The 19948-nt window shown below is 43.9% G+C and overlaps 1 protein-coding gene across 9 annotated transcripts in view; it reads left to right on the top strand.

Moving 5' to 3' along the window:
- Positions 1-19948, top strand: part of IL15 (interleukin 15) — a 1104687-nt gene that overhangs the window by 520572 nt on the left and 564167 nt on the right. For 5 of the 9 annotated variants that reach the window (XM_069631186.1, XM_069631185.1, XM_069631187.1 and 2 more), the window contains 2 exons: positions 9915-10003; positions 10758-10824. In XM_069631186.1, the coding sequence (XP_069487287.1) occupies positions 9943-10003; positions 10758-10824 (128 nt within the window). In that variant the 5' untranslated portion in view covers positions 9915-9942. Of the gene's footprint in view, positions 1-9914; positions 10004-10757; positions 10825-15787; positions 15964-19948 lie in introns of those variants that run through there. The other 4 variants (XM_069631191.1, XM_069631189.1, XM_069631190.1 and 1 more) reach the window with 2 other exon arrangements.

The raw sequence follows: 19948 nt of genomic DNA, 5'->3' as shown, positions 1-19948 counted from the left end.
CGATCCACCAATTTGCGAATGGCCTAGGCTTTTATTCTTAGTCTATTCCTTCCCCACGATAATTCCAGTGGGGGCATAGTGTGTTGCTTCGCCTCTCTGGCCTTCCAAAGAAATTCAACTTCCAGTAGCCCATGATCACTAGCTTTCTGTTTCTTAATTGTGAAGGAGTGGATCCACTTTAAGGTGTTCCTGCAACGAAGCAATAATCTAAGCATGCGCTACACGAGTTACAAGACTAGGTATCAGCCCCTGGGAGATCACCTTTTGTCTGTTCGTTTAGCATTATCATCTCTCTAATGTCCATTTCGTCAAGCCATTGTTTTTCATTAGTTTCCAAATGTGAGCTTCTTTGAACTGACCTCTTTTATCCAGGAGCTTTATATTAAGGTCACCACAAATTAGGATAAATTAGTCTTTTTCCTCCAACATAGACATATCAATAGCCTCCATAATATCCAATAGGTAGTTGTCCGTTTCACAGTCCTTTGTACTCCAGTACGTGTTAATTAAGAGAAGCCTAATCTCGTGTGGCCCCCTGTTTTTCACTATTTTAACACCTGGACATATGGGTTAGGAATATGGTGTTCCAGCACCTGTAAATCACTGTCACCTTTAACCAGGGTCAAGAGGCCAGCAAGAGGTCTGCCCAGTGGACCTTTCCTGGCAGGGTTAATAAACACTTGGTATCCCTCGCACATTTCTCCAGGATTCCTGCAGACAGATTAGTTCCAAGTTCCCCAGGAAATCACTTTCTCCAGAGTAGAGGTGGCCAAATCCCCTGGGTTTGCATGAAGCCAGTAGTGATCTTCTTTCAGCTCCATCTGTTGTAATCTATTGCCTCTTTTTTTCCGTCCAGATACTGGGTGTTCATAATCCGCTTTCGCAAAACGGCTGTTTCATGTCCCCAGGTCCTGGTTGTTTAGCCTGCGGTCTGACAGTGAACCTTAGCTTTGACAATGTGTTGTCAAAAGGTTTCAGTGGACCTTTTCTCGATGTTTTGTGGGTCTGAGTTGTCTCTGCAAACTTCCTTGGAACGGTGGCTGTTGCTGGCCCTCGGTTTTAGAAGCTCCCTTTGTGGATGTGTAGAGTCCTTTAACTCTACTGGTTTCATTTTTTCTTCAGTTTGCTCTTTTCTGGACCGTGAGGGGTCATTTTCCTGTTGCCTCCCGTCTAAGACCTCTGGATCACTGGACCTGAAACCTAAGTCCGCCATCTTAGTCTTTACTCTCATCAACGTATCTTTTACTCTCTGCGATCTTAAGTGTACTATGATCACGTCAGTCCTTTTTTCGTCAATAAATTCGACTATTACGATGTAATCAGGTGTGATCTTACGTGTGGATGAAAGCTGATTGAGTAAGGACATCAGGTTCTTTCTATTCAGAAGTATCCTCTTGTTTTTCACGGTCCTTTCCAATTTTAGTTTATAAGTTTGACGTGCAGGTTTTTTTCCCTCTGTAATCTCGAGTCGATTTTCATCAGCCATTGAATTTGTTGTGTTCCTGTGTCGTTCTTTCTCGTTCCTGGTAGTCAACCGTGGTGTTTCTGCTCAGGTCTGGCATCTTGATCTTCTTCTATCTTCCAATCGTGTTAAAAGATCTGGGTTTTTTATATTCCTTTGTCGTTCTTTATCATACCTAGTGGGCACCCTTGATGTTTCTGCTCGGGCTTTTGATCTCAGTCTTCTTCTATCTTCCAGTTTCTAAGAAGATTCGTCATCTTCTCTTTTACCCTGTGAATAATTGTTGTAATCTTTCACCCTTTTTACATCTATATCCAGTTTCTTTCTTTCTGTGATCGTTCTTCCCTTTTTATTTGATTGCTTGTCTATGGCTGGCCAGTCTGACAAGCTAATATTGTCCAACAATTCCTCCTCTTTATTATTTTCAATTATTTTGATGAGGTCACTCAGACATGCATTAGACTCCAGGTTTGTTTCATTGACTGATTCATTATCAATCCCACTATTTGGAACAATTTCTAGTGTGGCCTGCTCTTTGGGCGTATAATTTAATTTCATTTCTCTCCTCAATTTCTTTGCTGGGTGTACCAGAGTGTTTTGATATTCGTTAAAAAGGCTCTAGAGCCATTCGCTTTTCGTTTAGTTGCTTGTTTTTTTGTTTTCTTTTGTGCTTTCACTAGAAGGTCTTTCTGTGAAGTAGTTTCCAACCTTAGTTATTTGCGTTGCTTGAAGGTTTGGGTCTTGATACATCGTATAGCTCAATTTTGTCTCATCACCACCTGATGTTAGGATGCAATCGGCTTTGGCTGGTCCGGGGCGCTAAGGCCCTTTCCCAGGACTAAAGGGCCCCCTACTTGCTGCGTTGAATTCTTAATTTCCGGGCAGTTGTGCACCTTTCCCATCGGATCTGTGTTAAATGAAGGGCCATAATGATTTTCTTGAGCCAAAAAGCAAGAGGAGGCTTTTTGCTGGTTGGACTTCCTTATCCATTTCTGATCTTCCAGAATGGCCTCCATAAGAAGGTGCTTATCATTCGTTTCCTGTCGTGCCAGATCGCAAAAGCGATTTTGCCATTGGTAGGATAAGTCTGATTCCTTCTCCATTATCACATCTAGTCTTTTCGCAAAACCTTCAATTTAGTTTAGCTGCTCCTTTGTTTGCAGATTCAGCGTGTAGACTGATTGCAGAGATTCGTTGATAGTCTCGTACACTTTGATAAAAGAGGCAATCGTGATGTTCAAAGCTGCCATCACAACATTCTGGGTATGGACAAAAATCATCCATTCTTCCCTTGCTACAAAAGTCACTTATTTTCCCTAAGGAGATCTCGTTGATCACCAACTGCTGTTGCTCTTTTATCTCAGAGGAAGAAGCCCCACTTAATAAATCAGCCTGGTTATTGGTGGAGATATGTGATCCCCTTCCCCTGAGCCTCTTTCGATGCTGATCGATGTTATCCAATGGTTCATCTCCATCAAGCACTGCAAGTCTTTCCATTATAAAGGATAAGCTTCTCTTTTTTTCACTTACAATTTTCCCTGCAAGATTTGAAACTGTCTTGAATTTATTTATTCGCCAGGCCTCAGTTACTTAGATTTTTTGGTCCTGTGTCCATCTGCCCAGTAGAGGGAGCACAGTATGGGGGGCTTGCCGGGCTCAGACCCCCAATTTCCATAATTGAAGCCAGGAAGGCCCCCTTGTCATTGTTGATCTTTGGTCTATTTAAGTTCTCTTGCCGATCTACCTGCGCCGTTGCGCTTTTCCTTGTTGGTTCTGCAATTGGCAGGGTCTTTGATAAATCACTCAAATCCGCACAAACTGCTTCATCTTGCCAGTCCGTGATCTCTAATTCACTTAGATTACCCAGTCGCTGTATGTTGAGGTTTCTTTCTGTGGTTAAGCATCCCGTTTCCAGCAGTTTGTTTGACTGCAAAGGGCTCAGAGTTGTTTGAACGAGCCCAGATACATTCAATTCATTTAGTGTGGCTGGTGAGGCTACAGTTTCAACAAGTTCCTTGAGCCGAGTTTTACCATCCCCTTCTGCCTCATCACACTGGTTTTACTCTTTTTGTTAGGTCAGAAAATAATCTTTTAGAGGAAGGGATCATAACAAAAGTTGTCTGCCAACTGGATACAAGAGAGGGAAGGTTGGAATGAGTAATGTTATTGGCAATGCTAATGTCTGGTTTCTCACGAGTCACCCTATGAGACGCACCTAGACTGATCTGTAGTATGAATGCTTCAGGCAACATAACTAAATTTCTTCATGCAGTCTTGTCAATTGGTAAAGTTTACATATGAAATGTATGCAAGTAGTATAGGCGCATCTTACACGAATGTTGAATAAAAATAACTCAACCTCCTTCTCATGGTTGCAGCTCTGGTGTTAGCAGAGGGCAAAATGGAAATGGGGAAAGTTATCACCTGCTGCAGCCCACAACCTCCAATCCCTTGGGCTGGAGCACCAGTAAAAGATGGCAAAATCACAAGTGAAATGTGTAAATTATGTTTGGGTATGAACACCTCTGTAGAGTAAAGACCGTTGGAGAAGGTTCTTGGGACCTTGGCTGTGCATTGCCACGGTGGAGTAATGGATAAGGGCGGCCCTGAACATTCACGGGTAGGAAGCAACAGCATTCCTCATAGCTGTGCAGTGCAGGCAGATTTTTTAACAAATTAAGTGGTACATGCTGTTTACATCATTGCTGTTTGTGTCAATGTCCAAAATACCCAACGTTCCAAGAGTAAAACTGGGTAATGGGTTGGGTGTTCCCGCAAAGCTTTACCTTTATAGGTACGGTTTAGGCTACAGGTCTTGCCAGTTTGCATTTACGGTAATTTAAACTTTTGTTTAACTCCTTAGAGTTGTTTGGCCTGTAAAATACATAGGAATACTATGAGATTTGTGGGTTATGGATATACGTTTCCTGCTGTCGTTTGATGTACTGTTTCACAGTAAAGGTCCAACCGTATTTACAATCTAAAACTGGACATACTGTACGCCAACTTCTCCATTGATAACTCCATCATCCCCGTCTCCACAGCGGTAAAAACACTGGGAGTGTACATAGACTCCTCTCTCTCTATGAATAGACAAGTCAGCGCAGTTACCTCCTCATCTGCGCATACCACTAAGCTCATAAACGCCATCAAGCCATACCTCTCCAAACCCAACTGCCTCTCCATAGCCAGAGCAACCATTGGAGCCAAACTGGACTATTGCAATGCCCTCCTAGCAGGCACATCAGCAAAAAACCTAAACAAACTCCAAGTCCCACAGAACAATGCTCTCCGGGCCGCTCTCAGCATCCCAAGAAGGGAGCATATCTCCCATGCCAGGCATGCAGCCCAATGGCTCCCGGTTAAAGAACGAATCACTCTCAAAATCCTCACCCTCACCCACAAATGCCTCTCTCTCTCCGCCCCGTCCTATCTATCGAAGACCATCTCCAAACCCTGCTCTGCCCGTCCCACCAGGACGCAATACACCAACCTACTCTGCATCCCAAGCATTAAAAAAGCCAAAGCTGGTGGTCTAAGCTTCCCCTACATTGCCGCCAAGACCTGGAATGCTCTTCCTGCAGACATTAGAGCGGAAAACTCGCTCCCGATTTTTCGTAGGAAACTGAAGACCTCTTTCCTTACACAATAATGTGACCCCTGCGAATCCATGTAAATATACTGCATTGCTTCTTCTACTAATACCACATTTCCACTGTAAATAATGTAATCTTTGTTAATATTGTCTTTACCTGTATTGTATTATGTTGTAACCAAGATATGACTGTAACAAGCGCCACGATGCCCCCGGGCTGACGTGCGCTCTACAAATCTGAATAAATAAATAAATAAATACATTCTTGTGAAGGTTACTTATAAACATAACTGTTATGCATTGTGTGGCATACTTTGTAGTTGATTCTCCTGGCATTGTTGAGCGTGCAGCTGAGTGTCATCAAAGACACATGATTAACCCAGTATGGATGTCATTTCCCTGCTTAGCACCGGGCAACTTCTGTAAAGATGACTGAACGGATAGCTTGTCAGGACACCACAGGCATTTCTCCTTTACAGCTGTGAAACAGGGTCTACCTTTGGCACACAGCCTCATTCTAAGTCGTCCGGTCCGGTATTAAAGTGCCGGTTTTAACGTATACCAGAACTGCTGACTACAGGTTTGCCAGTGGGGCGGGGCACCTGTGTTACCTCCAGCTAAAAGCTGAAGGTAAATCAGACACCTTACCAGCAAAAAAACACCAACATTACCGCATTGGTGTTGCCGGTGCCGGTAATGATGGAAATCCCTCATGGAGTCTTATGGTATTCCATGAATGGGGATTAACACCATCACTCGGGCACTCGTAATCTGGCAGTAATGCCGCGCGAGTGAGGACAGGAAATGATAATAATATTTGCTGGTATCCTGGCGGATTTACTGCCAGGATACCGGCAACCTTATAATTAGGCCCATCGTTTTTGTTCTCTCTCACCCTTCTATGGCGTTGGGTACCCTTTCACAGGTTTCTTGATGCACTTGCAAATTCTGATTTACTCTGTGCCATTTTTACTTATGTACTATCTATTTATGCATGCAACTTTTGGGTGCCCACATACCTTTGAAATGTGGCACTGGGAACACAGCACCTGATTTAAGCCTAGGCATGCGTTTAATATGTGCGCCATGTGGCCTGCGAGCGATTTGGTGCTTTATTAAGAATTAAAATAAATAAATATTGTAAATTGATGCATCATTTTTAACCTTTACATTTCTGGAGGAAAACCCCTCATTTTTGCAACGGTTAAAAAATGCATGTTATGTGTATTTCAACATAAAAGTCATTGCTTAACATAGTGTATGTGTGTTGATTATAAAGAACTCCAATGATGGAGAGTTGCTCCAATAAAACCAATAAGGTTCTAGCTTTTTTGTATATTAAAGCGCATTGTGGGAACATAAGAATGACCAAAGAGGTTTATATCAGTCAAATATGTCAGTGAGAGTTGTATGCCTGAATCGCAAAATACCTTAATTATGCAGGATTTGGTACACATTTAACAATATAAATCAAAATCGCCCTAACAATAAACATTTTTGTAAATATCAAGCATTTGTACATGTTTCCCCAGCACCAACTTCAGCTGTCACAGTGGAATGACAGCTAACCACTCTAATCACTCATGTATTGTTGTGTATCAGTCAGACTCTGAAAAAAACGAAATTAACTTCATACTTAAAAAAGAACACATAGAAAATAAACTGCTAAAAAATACAGCTCCTGTGGCAATCTGCCGCCCTAGGCCAGGGCCTAGTCGACCCTATTGTAAATACGTCTCTGCATGTCAGCCTAGATGCTCTTGTGAGTAGATTTTGATATTCAGACTGGTAATGCCTGGAAGTAGTAGAGCGATTTTGATAGTATGTTCCTTTATATTGCAGTAATTCTGTGAACCAGGAGATTGCTTCAAGGTTCCATCCTCTCAAGTCTTCTTTAATATCCCTGCAAGCTTTTGGGTAATTTGCTTGAAATAGCATAGCATTTGTCAGAGTGACCGGGATGCATAGGTATTTTATGCTTTCCCTCGCCTACCTGAAGGGTTTTTTAAAGTTAATTCCTTAGCGTGGGTTTAACTTAATGCCAAATTCAGCACTTCACTTTTTCCCACATTGATCTTAAAGCCATATGCTGAGCAAAAGGTCTCTTATATTTGGAGCCCCAAAGGTATAGAGTTGGAGGGGACCCGCAGTGATAATATATCCTTGGCAAACAATGTAATGTCATGGGTTTCTCTGCATACTTGAATCCATCTATCTTGTTTGTGTTTTAATTCTTAGTTCTGTTCGCTCTTCTGCTAGTGCAAACGGAAGGGGGGACAGCAGGCACATCAATCTTTTTCCTCTTGTGAGGACAAGTTTGTCCGAAAGGGAGCCATTGATCATTGCCCTACCTGAAGGTGCTGCATATAGCGCCATTATCCATTTTATGAATTCCCTTCCCAGATGGTATTTTTCCATAACTGCCTTGAGAAAAGGCGACTTAATGACTCAATCAAAAGCCTTTTCGGCATCTGATGTTGGTAGAATGGCAGGAATTATCCTTCCTTGTGCAATATATACCAAATTAATAATATTCCTGACATTATCGGCTGCTTGCCTATTATACAAAGGCAGATTGTTCAATTCCGACTATTGTGAGCTGTACTTTTCCTAATCTATTAGCTACGATTTCTGCATATATTTTAACTCCTTTTAAGAACCGCTATTGGCCTATATGAGGCGCATTCATCACGATGCTTGCGTTGTTGATATCATTAAATGTTTCATGAAGTGAGTTGAGTAGCGTTTGTGAGTATGCTTGTAGAAGGATGATGGGAACCATCCATCCCCGGGGCTTTGTCAACTTTCAGGGTTTTAATAGCTAATACTATTTCGTGCTTTACGTTTTCTGCATGGAGTCGTTTTTTCTGCTCAGGGGTGGGTGGTAGAAGTTGACATTGACTCGGGAAACTATTAATGTTATCCACAGAGGGAAATTCGAATGTGCTCAGAGACTTAAATTAATTATGGATTTTAGAACCAAATTCCGACCAGGATATGTGCTTCTAATAATCCACAATATAACAAACCACTAACAAATACATTGTAAATCTATAACATCGTTTTTTTTAGGTTTTGCATATAATTGATGATTATACCGGTGCATCATGTCCTAGTTTCTTATGCCAGTTCATTACCCCTTTGCCTCCAGTTAGGGTTAACTAGATTTCATTTTAATGGGCATAAAATAAGTCTTGATGCGCCTTGAAATTCAATTTTGCTGTTTGGTGCACAATAGACATGACCAATAAATAAAAAATAAATCCATTATCCATTTGACTGCGACAGTCACTGAATTTGAGGGGTGGCATGTAAGCCGACATTCTAGTGCATGAAGAAGTAAATATAAACCCAACTATATCAGTATTTTATTGGGCTCCAGACAAACATGATTTGATAATGTAATAGAAAAGAATGCAAATGTGTTGTACTTAAGATTTAATAAGTACATCTCAGATGCAGTACCAGAAGGCAAAGTTTGGTTGGAGCATACAAAAGACTACCTACCATAGCAAGTCCACCCTGACCTATAAGGTAGGGACAGCCTTTGGAATCGGTAATACTTGAAAGGCTTGTGGGGAAAAACAGTGAATTGGAAGAACTGCAGCAGAATAGTTTCAGCGGATAGAGGTCTTGCCTGAAAAATCTTATTGAACTATTTGACTGGATGGCCAGTAGTTGGATCAAAGAGGGGTGTGAAATGTAGTCTACTTTGGGTTTTGGTGAAGCCATTATTATTGTTCCACGCACCATTGGCAGCAGAGGCTGCGTGGGATACTGCATTAGAAGCTGGCTGGCATGAAGTAAAGGGTGCTAGTAAATGGATTTGACCATGAGGGAAAAAAGGTAACAAGTTCAATATAATATACAAGTGTCAAGTCTGCGTGATGTAAGCATGTTCTATAGTTGCTATATGAGGATAGTGGACGGTATCCGGAGCAATATGAGTGCATGGGAACTACCTCCTCACAGCAGGGGAATGTAATGCCTCCCTCTGAAGTGCCTTTATTACCCTACGGTATTGCAAGGACGATTTCCTGTTTCATGTGAGGTGCTTTAGTAATACGCCCTGGGTTGTAATTTAGTTCTTTTTTTCTGTACGCGTGTACCTGAATCGGTTCCGCAGTAAGGGACTGCTTTTAGTGTTGCAGTGCTGCTGGCAAGTGTGGTTTGAAACCTGTTCCTGTAACTAATTGGGAAGCAGGCACCACCTGGATCGTAGGTTCATTTTTAACAATGTTCAGTCATTCAATATTAGTATTTGGAACCAAACGGCATGCAACGGATGCAGACCGTGGCTAAACCACTATTCCAAACCTGAGACTGGGGTGGGAATCCCCAGTGCCACCAGTTCCATTGCGTACGTATTCTCTGCTCTGTTGAGTTTAAGTTATAACATTCCTGGAGTTAAGAAACAGCATAACTCCATATGGATTTTGACTCTTAAGGCCCTCTGACAACTGATCCTTACATGGGGTTTAGACATCCGCCTAACGCTCTCCTTCTTGTCTGGCTATCAACGCTTTGTTCTTTTGGTTTAGATCTTGGAGTCTCCACTGGGTTCGCAGTTTTTTCTGATTCACTAGGTTGGGGATATGCTCTCTACATTCTCAGATTTAACAAATTCCTCATCACTATTCTTCCCTGCTTCTAATCTGCCCTGTAGCCTATCCATGGCTTGGGGATTCTGCAGAGCCCCACGCCATGGTTTACTTGGGACCTGTTCTGTCTCAATGGATAGTTGTTCCTTAATGAATCTTGTGAACACTACTTTCTTGTTTATATCATTGTCTCACTAGACCTCTTCTCGCCCCCCTCCATGTTCTACATGTAATCCTTAACTTATTTCCTACACAGGTGCTGATTTGATGGCGCACAGGCACAGATGAACAAAGCCAGGCTTACCTTTGGTCTGCTGATGTTGAGTTTGCTGTATGGATGTTTCAGTATGTATAATGACATTATACGATTGTGAATGCTTTTATTTCTTAGTGTAGTGTTCAGAAAACCCTCAGAGTTTTTGCCATGAAAGTTATGATTGCGATATTTCCAATTTGAAAATGGGCGGTGTATTATTTTACTTTTATGAATGTGTTCTTGTTTTATGGAGTTACCCTCAAATAAATGGATGCAACCGAATGAAATATGGATTGCCCTCATCGGTCTAACCAACATCTGTGGGTTGGTGGATGACAAGTTATGTAGAAGGGGATGCAAATTGTCAAAGGCCCTTTGACCTCCATGGTTCTAGGGTTTTCAAAAAGGATGACTAATGGCTGTCCTCTCACCCTCTACAGTTACCTTGTTTACTACAAATCGGTAGCGACCATGTAATAAATTACCATATTATTCGATAGGGCCGAATGAAGCACCCATTCCCTTTTCACCATCACATACCCTCGTGGTTTAGGTTACCACATTTCAACATTAGCCATGACATAAACCAGACCAACTCCATTTATATAATCTATGTAAACCAGGTCCTGCATGCACAAGATATATCCTGACAATAGAATAAGCTAGAGGCCGCCAATAATATGTACCCTTAAGCACCTCCATGTGATAAACCGGAACCACAAGAAAGCAGTATTCACAATCATATGACCTACTGACCTGCTTAATGCATTGTGATTCTATGTAAAAAGGGGTGAATAGAAGGCTCTGTAATAATGCACATATTCCTTCTTTGCCCCCTGGCAGGTGATATGAAATTCATTATACATGCATTAACCGCTGAAACGGCAGTGAGTGTAATACTCATAAATGGGTAAGTCAAATGTATGTTTATATTTCATGCACACTCTTGTAAGTGGATTAATGTATTTTTCTCCATGCAAGCCGTGCTGTTTCTTCCTGATAAGATGTTCTGTTTTGTGGGGTAACCGTCATCTCCTTTGGCAGAAGGTTTTATTTTGGGTATTGATATTGTTCAACGCAGTAGGGAGAAACATTCACATTATCCAAAAACCTAAGGACCTCATTACGACCCAGGCGGTAAGTTACCGCCTGGGTCGTACCCTTACCACCATGGTGTAAACTATGTTTACACCATGATGGATGACGGATTTACCGCCCCATTCCAAGGTGAGTGGGGCGGTAAATCCCCATTTCCCATTTTACCCTTCCCCATTCCCATTTTTGCCCCATAGGGCATACTGGGAGTGGTGAAGGCGCTAATTACGCCACCGTAAATTATGGTGGCGTAATTAGCACCATGGTCCCTTAGCACCATGGATTTTAACGCCTGCAAAAAGTAGGCGTTAATATCACCATGGCGCTAACGGACCTTGTAATCAGGCGTTAAGGGTCGGCGCCGTTTATGGCGCCGTTAACCCCTTAACGCCTGATTCGTAATGAGGCCCTAAATGTTTGCCACTGTTCATCATTTACTCCATCGCACATGCTCCTTGGTCTTTTGCATGCATTGCCCAATACTTCCAAACTATATTATTTTCAATTCACAACCTCTCTAGCACTGCTCAAGGGAACTAAAACTATTTAAGGGTGTGCAATGAGGATCCAATACCCGCTGATTACTCTTATTCCAACGTACAAAAATCCTCTCATGAACATATGTACAACAAGCGACTCAAGGTTCCCTCCTGTGGTTCCTACTCCTGTTTGACTTGAAAGTACACCTCTTAGCTCAACACGCCTCGTGTGTGGAGAACTCGGGCATGCCAGAGGAGTCCCTCTCGCTCCCCCCACCCACCTCATCTCCTCGGACCAGGTTATGCACAGGCATAGGCACTCGGATAGTGAGGGCCTTCCCCAGAAGTGGGGCTCTGTAACACCCCATGTTCATGCTTAGCTTCCCACTGACCAGGGTTATATTGCCAGCTATTGTATTTTCACAGCATCCATTTATCGCTGCTGTTTTTAGGCTTCATTTACTTTAATATTTTAAATGTTGTGACTGTATGTATGAGGAGTATCCAGAGGGGCACACATAAGGGGGATACGAAGGGTATAGAGGGAAAAGCTTACCCAGTCATGGACGGGTGGCTCGGCATGATATCAATCCATGCGATATTCTTTGAAGAGATGCGCCCTTTGCCATTTTCTAAATTGTAAGAGAGACAGAGCTTTCTGATGACAGGGTGTTGCTCCATGTTCTTTCTGCATATGTGGAGGCTGCTTGCTTCGTGGTTGTTTCCTTTTTGAAGTTCTTGATTTGCTATTTGGAGATGTCCAGGCTCCTTGTAGTGCTTACCCTCTGGAGATGGTATGTTTGTTAGCAAGGTAAGCTGAGACACTGCTGGTTAGTTCCTTGTCAGTGATTCTGGCTCTCTTGAAGTTAATGGTGGATAAGAGGGCAGCCACACTAGGTCTCTTGTTGGCGGGGCTACACAGTATGAGCATACTTCTTCAGTCCTTTCAGGTTGGCTACTCCATGCAGGATTCCCTTCAGGGGAACAGGGTGGTGTTGACGGCACCGCCAAGGAGGTTTTTGTCAACATCTAGATGAGAGATGACTCTTCCTTAGACAACTTTCTGAAAGTTTGCTTCAGGAATGCAGAGCTTGATTTTATGGAGGAGAATGGTTGATGACTGGTGTGTTCTGATGGCTTGATGCATCTGTTTCCCATGGATACTCGTACTCGGTGCATCAGGAGTGTACTCTTGGTAGTTTTTCTTTTCTCATTGTTTTGTAATGTCAATGACTGTCAATATGGTTGTTCCTGTTACTCACATTTTATAAGCGAAAGCGCAGGGCATGGAGAACATATTCTGTCTGTCGCAACCGTTAGAGAAACACAGCACTGCTTTTTTAATCTGACTGAATTATTTCCAGTGCATGGTTTATGAGGACCTGCTTTGCATCATGTCCGATTAGTCGGTCATGGCTCCCTCCAATTCTGCAGGTTTTCCGCAACTATTCATATAGGAGATCTGAAGAAGCAATAACTGTAATCCCCATTATTGGCAATTCTGTAATTTTACCTTTCAGTTCACGTCTGTTGTTCTGCCCGTGTGGTTGCTGACCATGGGTCCTCTCCAATGTCTTCTACACTGAACCTGTTGCTTGGCAAAGCTGGATGGGCCAGAGCATGATGGTGCTGCTATTGGTGGATTACCCCTGTTTCATGGCACCATGCCTGATCAATCCCCTGTGCTGCCTCAACTTGTTTGCCCGGTGCATTTGCCTTCAGTCTAAGCTTCCTTTGTGTTCTAACCAGAGTACAACCTACTCGCAAAAAGATGTGGCCACTACTAAGGTGTTATATGTACCCAATCGTTGCGCTCCTTTTTCTTTGTTTTTCATCTTCCAACAAATCGGCTCTTCTTTTCCATGCAAATTTGTTTAGTGCAATAGAACGTGTGACAAAATGTTTCCCAATGGACAAATACGAAATCTGCCAGAGAACACATTCTTGCATGCTTGCTTCTTGCTTTGACTTGGAATGTGATGTCAGTGTTGGTAATCGAGAGTGTGTGTTTTATGGTGTATCAGGGTTGTGGTGAAATGTAATTGCAATACTGTTCAGAGAACTCAAACCTTGGTGCCTCACATTGTCTGGTCACACCAGGATGTTATCTCATTGAACATACCTCAAAACCCTTGCAAGAGTGATTTCCCATCACTCTCGGTTCAACACCTTTTTTAGATGGAGTGAGTGCCTTGTGCAGTTTTTAGGGTTCAACACACTTGAGGGAGAATCAAGGCACATTAACCCAAATGGTTGCTCAAGGGAGAGGGGCTTTTAGTCTTTAAATCACCCCTCATAGTTACCATAACACACTGCCTACCCTGCATCTGCCATCTCTGTGCTATGATATAATTTTGCTCTGCTTCAATGCTTGCCCTTACTCATGCCCAGTCTGTTTAAGAAGGCAAGGTGGGTACAGTCAGTCATTATTTGAACAAAGTCGAAAATGCTGGCAGTCCTTTACAAAAGGAAGCCTTATGGGGAGTTATGGTAGGAGCAGTGAGCGGTGCAGAGGGAGTGGATGTGCAGGTGGAGGTGCAGGTGAAGGAACTGGAAGTGGTAGAGAGGCGAGGATGCAGAGGCTCGTAGAGAGAGAGGCGAGGATGCAGAGGCTCGTAGAGAGAGGCGAGGATGCAGAGGCTCTTGGAGGTTCAGAGTGAATTGGAGGAGCAGGAGGTCAGGGTGCAAACGTGGTTGGAGTTGGAGAGGAAGGAGAGTACAGTAGAAGTTGGAAGTAGAGAAGATCGAGGGGGAGGGACTATACAGAGGAGGTTGGAAGGATGAGAGACAAAGAAAGGATATAGGGAGCATCATGATGGTTGATGGTGAATGAGGAGGGTGGAGTAGGAAACTTAAGGGTGTGAGAGAGGGTGAGACAGTACATCCCTAGAAAGGGAGGAGGAGAACAGGAGAGGAGCAAACACCTGTAGGTGGAGGAGTTAAAAAAAAGAGCAGGGAACCAACAATTACAGTGGGAGGTTCCTGGAAGTCAAGTCAGTGACCAAAACAGTAAGGCAGTGGCCTTTCACTTGTTGGCAGGAAAAAAGTGGGAGGATGAAAAAGCTTGTGACTGAAAGGCAAGGAGGAGAATCAACTTGTAGCTTGTGGGTCAACTGGGAGATTTAGCGTCAAGGGCACAGGCACAAGTAAGCGTTGGCTCGACACAGAGGGGAGGTAAGATGTGCTTGGGTGCCAGGCTCAGTTCCCTTGGAAAGGGAAGCAAAATAGGCCCTAGGCAGGCTCCCAACCACACTCGTGGCCACCTCACCTCTAGGTGCCACTGCAGACCTTTCTTGTAAAGAACGTAGAGTTGGAACACAAGTGTTTGCTTCACATTAGAGTCATTGTGCTACCTGGGGCCAGCAGGGAAGGCACCTGGCCTGTATTAACATGAGACCCGAAGAAACCAAATCCCCCTTAGACACTGCGAGTGACTACAGAAAAAGACTGAGCAGATAGTGTTTCCTTATGGAGAAGAAAAGAAACCAACTGCTAAATTAACTTGCATCTTAGAGCCCTTCCTGGCTAGCGCTGGGTGGGTGGAGCAAAACAAACACCTGCCCATTGCCACTGTAGCCAGAAGGGAAGCAATCAGAGGGTCCTGAGGAACTTTGTAAAGCACAACGCCCGAGCACAGCGTCACCCAGGAAAGGGAACCTTATTCAAGGTATTGCTACCAGGGACTTGCCCAGGCATTGGGTGGCTGGGGCGAATTATCACCAAGGCTTTTATTAGTTCATGTGTTCTTTTTTTACCCTCCAGAGAAGTGGCATGTGATATTAGGATACCCATTTTGTGCAGGGAGTTGTGGAGAAGCTGAGTGAAATGGCTGTCTATATGAGAAGCTCCATGTTTCTCAAATATCCCTCTTTTGCTGGATTTTCTACTCGTAGTTCACTTCCACTGAAACATAAAGAGGCCCTAGGGACAGTTGACTGCTTTTTCATCCTCATTGAACCTTTGCTGTGCTTTGTTTGCCTGTTTTAAAATGCGCAGCTCCTCTGCTCAAAGTGACGACCTGGGGTATGCGTAGGGCTCCCAGTACTTAACACAGCTGGGGCACTCGGAGGGGAGTGGACACTGCTAGAGATCATAGTTGGAGCCCATCCACTCCTAGTGAGTATGCACGCCGTTCGTCGCTGACACCTATGGAAATTGCATGGTCAGGATCTGTCCTGCTCAGCAGATGGCATCTTTCCGACCGTTGGTCTTGATCCAGATGGCCTCTGTTTCGTAACAATCCTTATTGACTGTGTAACGAGGGCATCCTCTTATGACTCAAGCGGGCTTATCCCTGCTATTATGTTTGTCTATGGGGTGGGGAAGAGGCGTTACCCGGTGTGAATTTGGAGCTTGTTCGCAGTGTCTGCTTTACTAATCATTGAAATTAGCATGGCCCTGGGACCTTTGCGCCACTGGAAATAATTGATTTACCGGATGATACTTCATGCTCTCAATGCAAGTGCATGTTTTCTGTGAGTACTTGGTTGATAAAAGCGGTGCTGGGGCTGTCCTTGCTGTGACCTGTCCTCTAATCGAACCTTATTACTCACCTGAGTTAATAACAGACCCTATGACATATGGAGGAGTCCCTACCTTTTGTCTTCGCATCATGGCACGTGGGAATAATTAAAAGGAAGCGCGCTTAGTGAAGATTAAATTTGGTAAATTACATAGAGAAGAATCCTATAAAGAGCAATGGAGTGTATTTAACGCGTTTTATGCTTGATGCTCTGGCAGAGCTAGTTTTAACTATATATTGAATTTCTAGTCGAGGTGGGGGAATGGGTAGGGGGCTGATGTTTGTCGTGTCTAGTGTCTTGTGTTTTTGTATATACTGTATACAATGTCACTATATTGTTTGATAATCAGCTTATTATTGGTCATACCTTAGTTTTTTTTTTAAACAATTTTTATTGCTTTTCAACAAACACAAACCAAACTTACAATATATATTATAACATTTCAAATTTACATCACTCAAACAATGTCTACTACTTCCCCAATACTCTTGCACCCCCCCACACCCCACCCGAGCCTACTCTCCTACACTTTCCGTTTCTTCTGCTTGCAGCTGGGGTACTTCTCAACCAGTCTTGCGTGGGCCCAAATAACGCGGCTAGTAAATGTTTCCAGGCTGTCGGGGTTTCCGCTTCCTCCTCCCCGCCAAAGATACTAGCTTCCTGCCATACTGCAGTTTCAGCTTCTACCCATTTCTGGAGTTCTTTCCACCACACTTCTATTCTCGGACTGTGGCATGCTTTCCATCCCATAGCAACTCTGTGCTTTGCGAGTATGTATGCCAGATCTTTTAGTTTGCTAACATGCTTAAGTTTACGTGGTCTGGGAAACCCTCCTATGAAGCATGCTCACGCTGTGTCTATCGTTATCTCAACCCCCTTCTCCTCCAGACTTTGTGCTACTTCTCTCCAGAATCTCTCATTTACTGGACACGCCCAAAACATGTGCACCATTCCGGCGTTCTCTTGTTGACATTTGGGGCATGATTGTTGTCCTGCATTTTTAAATTTAGCTATCCTCTGGGGTGTCATATAGGCTCTATGGGTTACATATAGTTGTATTTGCTGCAACCTTGCATTCCTTGACACTTTCTTGTGATACCCTTGGGCCCTTTCCCACATCCCGTCTGTCATAGGGGCACCCACTTCTTCCTCCCAGTCCTGCCTCAGTCGTACTAGTTCCTTCCCCACTTTGGACATCACCATCTCGTATATTCTAGATATCTCATGCCCAGGGCTTTAAGTGGGCCGGGGCCTGCCGGGGCCGGGCCCCGGCAGTCTCCAAAAAGTGGGACTGAGCCAGGGCCCTGCCGGGGCCCCCCCTTCCACTGCACGCAACATTGGCGGGATGCATTATCCCGTCGCGGCGGCAGCCGCGACGGGAGATGCGCCTGCCATGAAGTCAGGCATCTGACAGAAGTGGCAGCCAACCACAGCGATGCTGTGCCTGGCTGCCACTTCTGTAAGTCATAGTAACTGCCTCTGGTGACCTCTCGCGCGAGGGGTCATCAGAGGCAGTTACTGTCCCTTTGTTTCCCCAGGTCGCCGAGGCGTCTTTAACCCTCGGCGAACCTGGGGAATCCTCGACATTTTTCGAGGTTTATGAAAGATGGCTTGAAAAGTACACAATTCAAGCCATCTTTTATAAATCTTTGCCGACGGACAATTTTGTCCGTAGTCAAAGTTTTATAAAAGATGGCTTGAATTGTGTACTTTCAAAGCCATCTTTTATAAAACCGAAATGTTTAAAAAAAAATGGCCTGAAAAGTAGGCAAACCGTAAGGTATGCACACACACACATATATATGCATGTTATAGTATCTGTGTGCGTACCTTACTATGGTTTGTGTACTTTGCAAGGCATCTTTTCTAAACATAGAAATAAATATTTCTATGTTTAGAAAAGATGGCTTGCAAAGTACACAAACCATAGTAAGGTACGCACACAGATATATAACATGCATATATATGTGTGTGTGTGCATACCTTACGGTTTGCGTACGTTTTAGGCCATGCCCCCCACAAGCCACGCCCCCAAATGAGGGCCCCCCCTCGATTTCTTACCCCACTTAAAGCCCTGCTCACGCCCTCCATCTGCAATGTCATATATTATGTCTAAAATGGCGTCCGGTTGGTCTTCTAGTATTGTTTCTGACCATGTCTCCTTGATCTGCCGCACCACCCCATGGTACGTGATGTACTGTCCCGTATGTAACCCTGTTTCCTCCACCAGCCTCTCAAAGTATTTTATCTCCCCCTCTTGCCATATATCTCCCATAGTTGCTATCCCTACTGGTTCCCTATGCTTCCTGATCATCTTCATTAGCTGGCTTTCTTTTCCTGCCAACACAACTAGTGGCACTTGCAGGGAACACAGGGATGTGTTCCCCATCACCTGACAAACCCTATGCCATATTTCCCATCCTAATATCATCATCTTCGGGCGCTCTCTCATATCTGCTTTGGGCAGCCACATCATTTCTTGTAGGAAGAATGGGGCACATTCCAGTCTAAACAGCCTAGATTCAGAGGTTGGATCGTCTGGTAGCCATTTTGCCACATATTGTAGCTGGCTTGCTAAATAGTAAATTTCATAGTTTGGCAATTTTATCCCCCCCTTTATCATGCGGAATTTGTAGTTTCCAAAGGGCTATTCTTTTCCTCGTCCCACACCATAGGAAAACCCTACATGTGCTATGCAGTCAAGCAAAGAATCGCCTTGGTATCAAGTATAGTATATTGCTAAAATAATGCAGTAATCTCGGCAGGACCACCGTTTTCAGCATTGCCCCTCTTCCCATCATCGCCAATGGAAGCTTTGCCCAGAACATCATGCTATTTTCAATGCTCTTGATCGCTTTCTCTGTATTATATAGGTGCTCTGCCTCCACCGTATGATAAACATCTATCCCAAGATACCTAAATGTGTTGACCTCCCATGGTATTTGTAAAACAGGTAATTGTTCTAGCGGGATCCCTCTATATCTGCCCAGCGGGAATATACAGGATTTTTTGGGATTCACTGCTATACCGGACAGCAACGCAAATTGCTCCATCACCTCTAGCACATATTGGAGGTTTTCCTCGGGGTAACGCAAATACAACAGCATGTCGTCTGCATATAGGGAGATTAAATGCGGCTCCCCCTTTATAGTAATTCCTATTACATTATACTGCTGCCTTAGGTATATCGCCAAGGGCTCTAGAGCAAGAATATAAAGAATGGGGGACCACGAGCATCCCTGCCTAGTATCCCTACCGAGTTGCCACCTCTCCGATATTATTGCTCCAGTTTTAACCCTGGCTATTCGTGTGCTATATAATAGTTGAATCCATCTAAGATACCCAGACCCTATCCCATAATAGGTCAGGGCTGCAATCAGCGAAGGCCATTTGACTCAGTCAAAGGCTTTTATTGCATCTAATGATACAATTGCCATTTCCCCTGCCTCTCCATTCGCATGTTCGATAACTCGGTGGAGTTGTCTATGGTTGTTGTTTATGTTCCTGTTCGGGACATACCCAGTCTGGTCGGGGTGTATTAGTTTAGAGATAACTTTTCTCATCATGTTTGCTAGGACCGCTGTAAGTATTTTGCTATCCTGATTTAGCATCGACAGTGGTCTACATGATCCACAATCCTTGCCGGGTTTATTGGGTTTTGGGAGCGGAATGATAATCGCCTCTCTTAGAGTCTCTGGCAGTCTTCCCATTTCGTAAGCCTCATTGAGCATCACTAGAAGCGGGGGGGGGGGGCACCTCACTTTTGTACATTTTATCAAATTCACTCGGGAGTCCATCGGCCCCCGGGGTCTTGCTGGTGGGTAGCTGCACTACTACCTCCTCTAATTTTTCTAGAATAATCGGGGCATCGAGCTCCTCCTGCTCTTCCGCGTGTATTTGTGGCAAGCGTATATCCTCCAGTGTTTCCTACAGTCAC

Source organism: Ambystoma mexicanum, chromosome 6q (genome assembly GCF_040938575.1).
Source record: "Ambystoma mexicanum isolate Mex_15411 chromosome 6q, UKY_AmexF1_1, whole genome shotgun sequence".
In the NCBI taxonomy this organism is placed as follows: Eukaryota; Metazoa; Chordata; class Amphibia; order Caudata; family Ambystomatidae; genus Ambystoma; species Ambystoma mexicanum.
The sequence above is the reverse complement of the archived record's forward strand: the minus strand, read 5'-3'. Positions and strand labels throughout refer to the sequence as shown.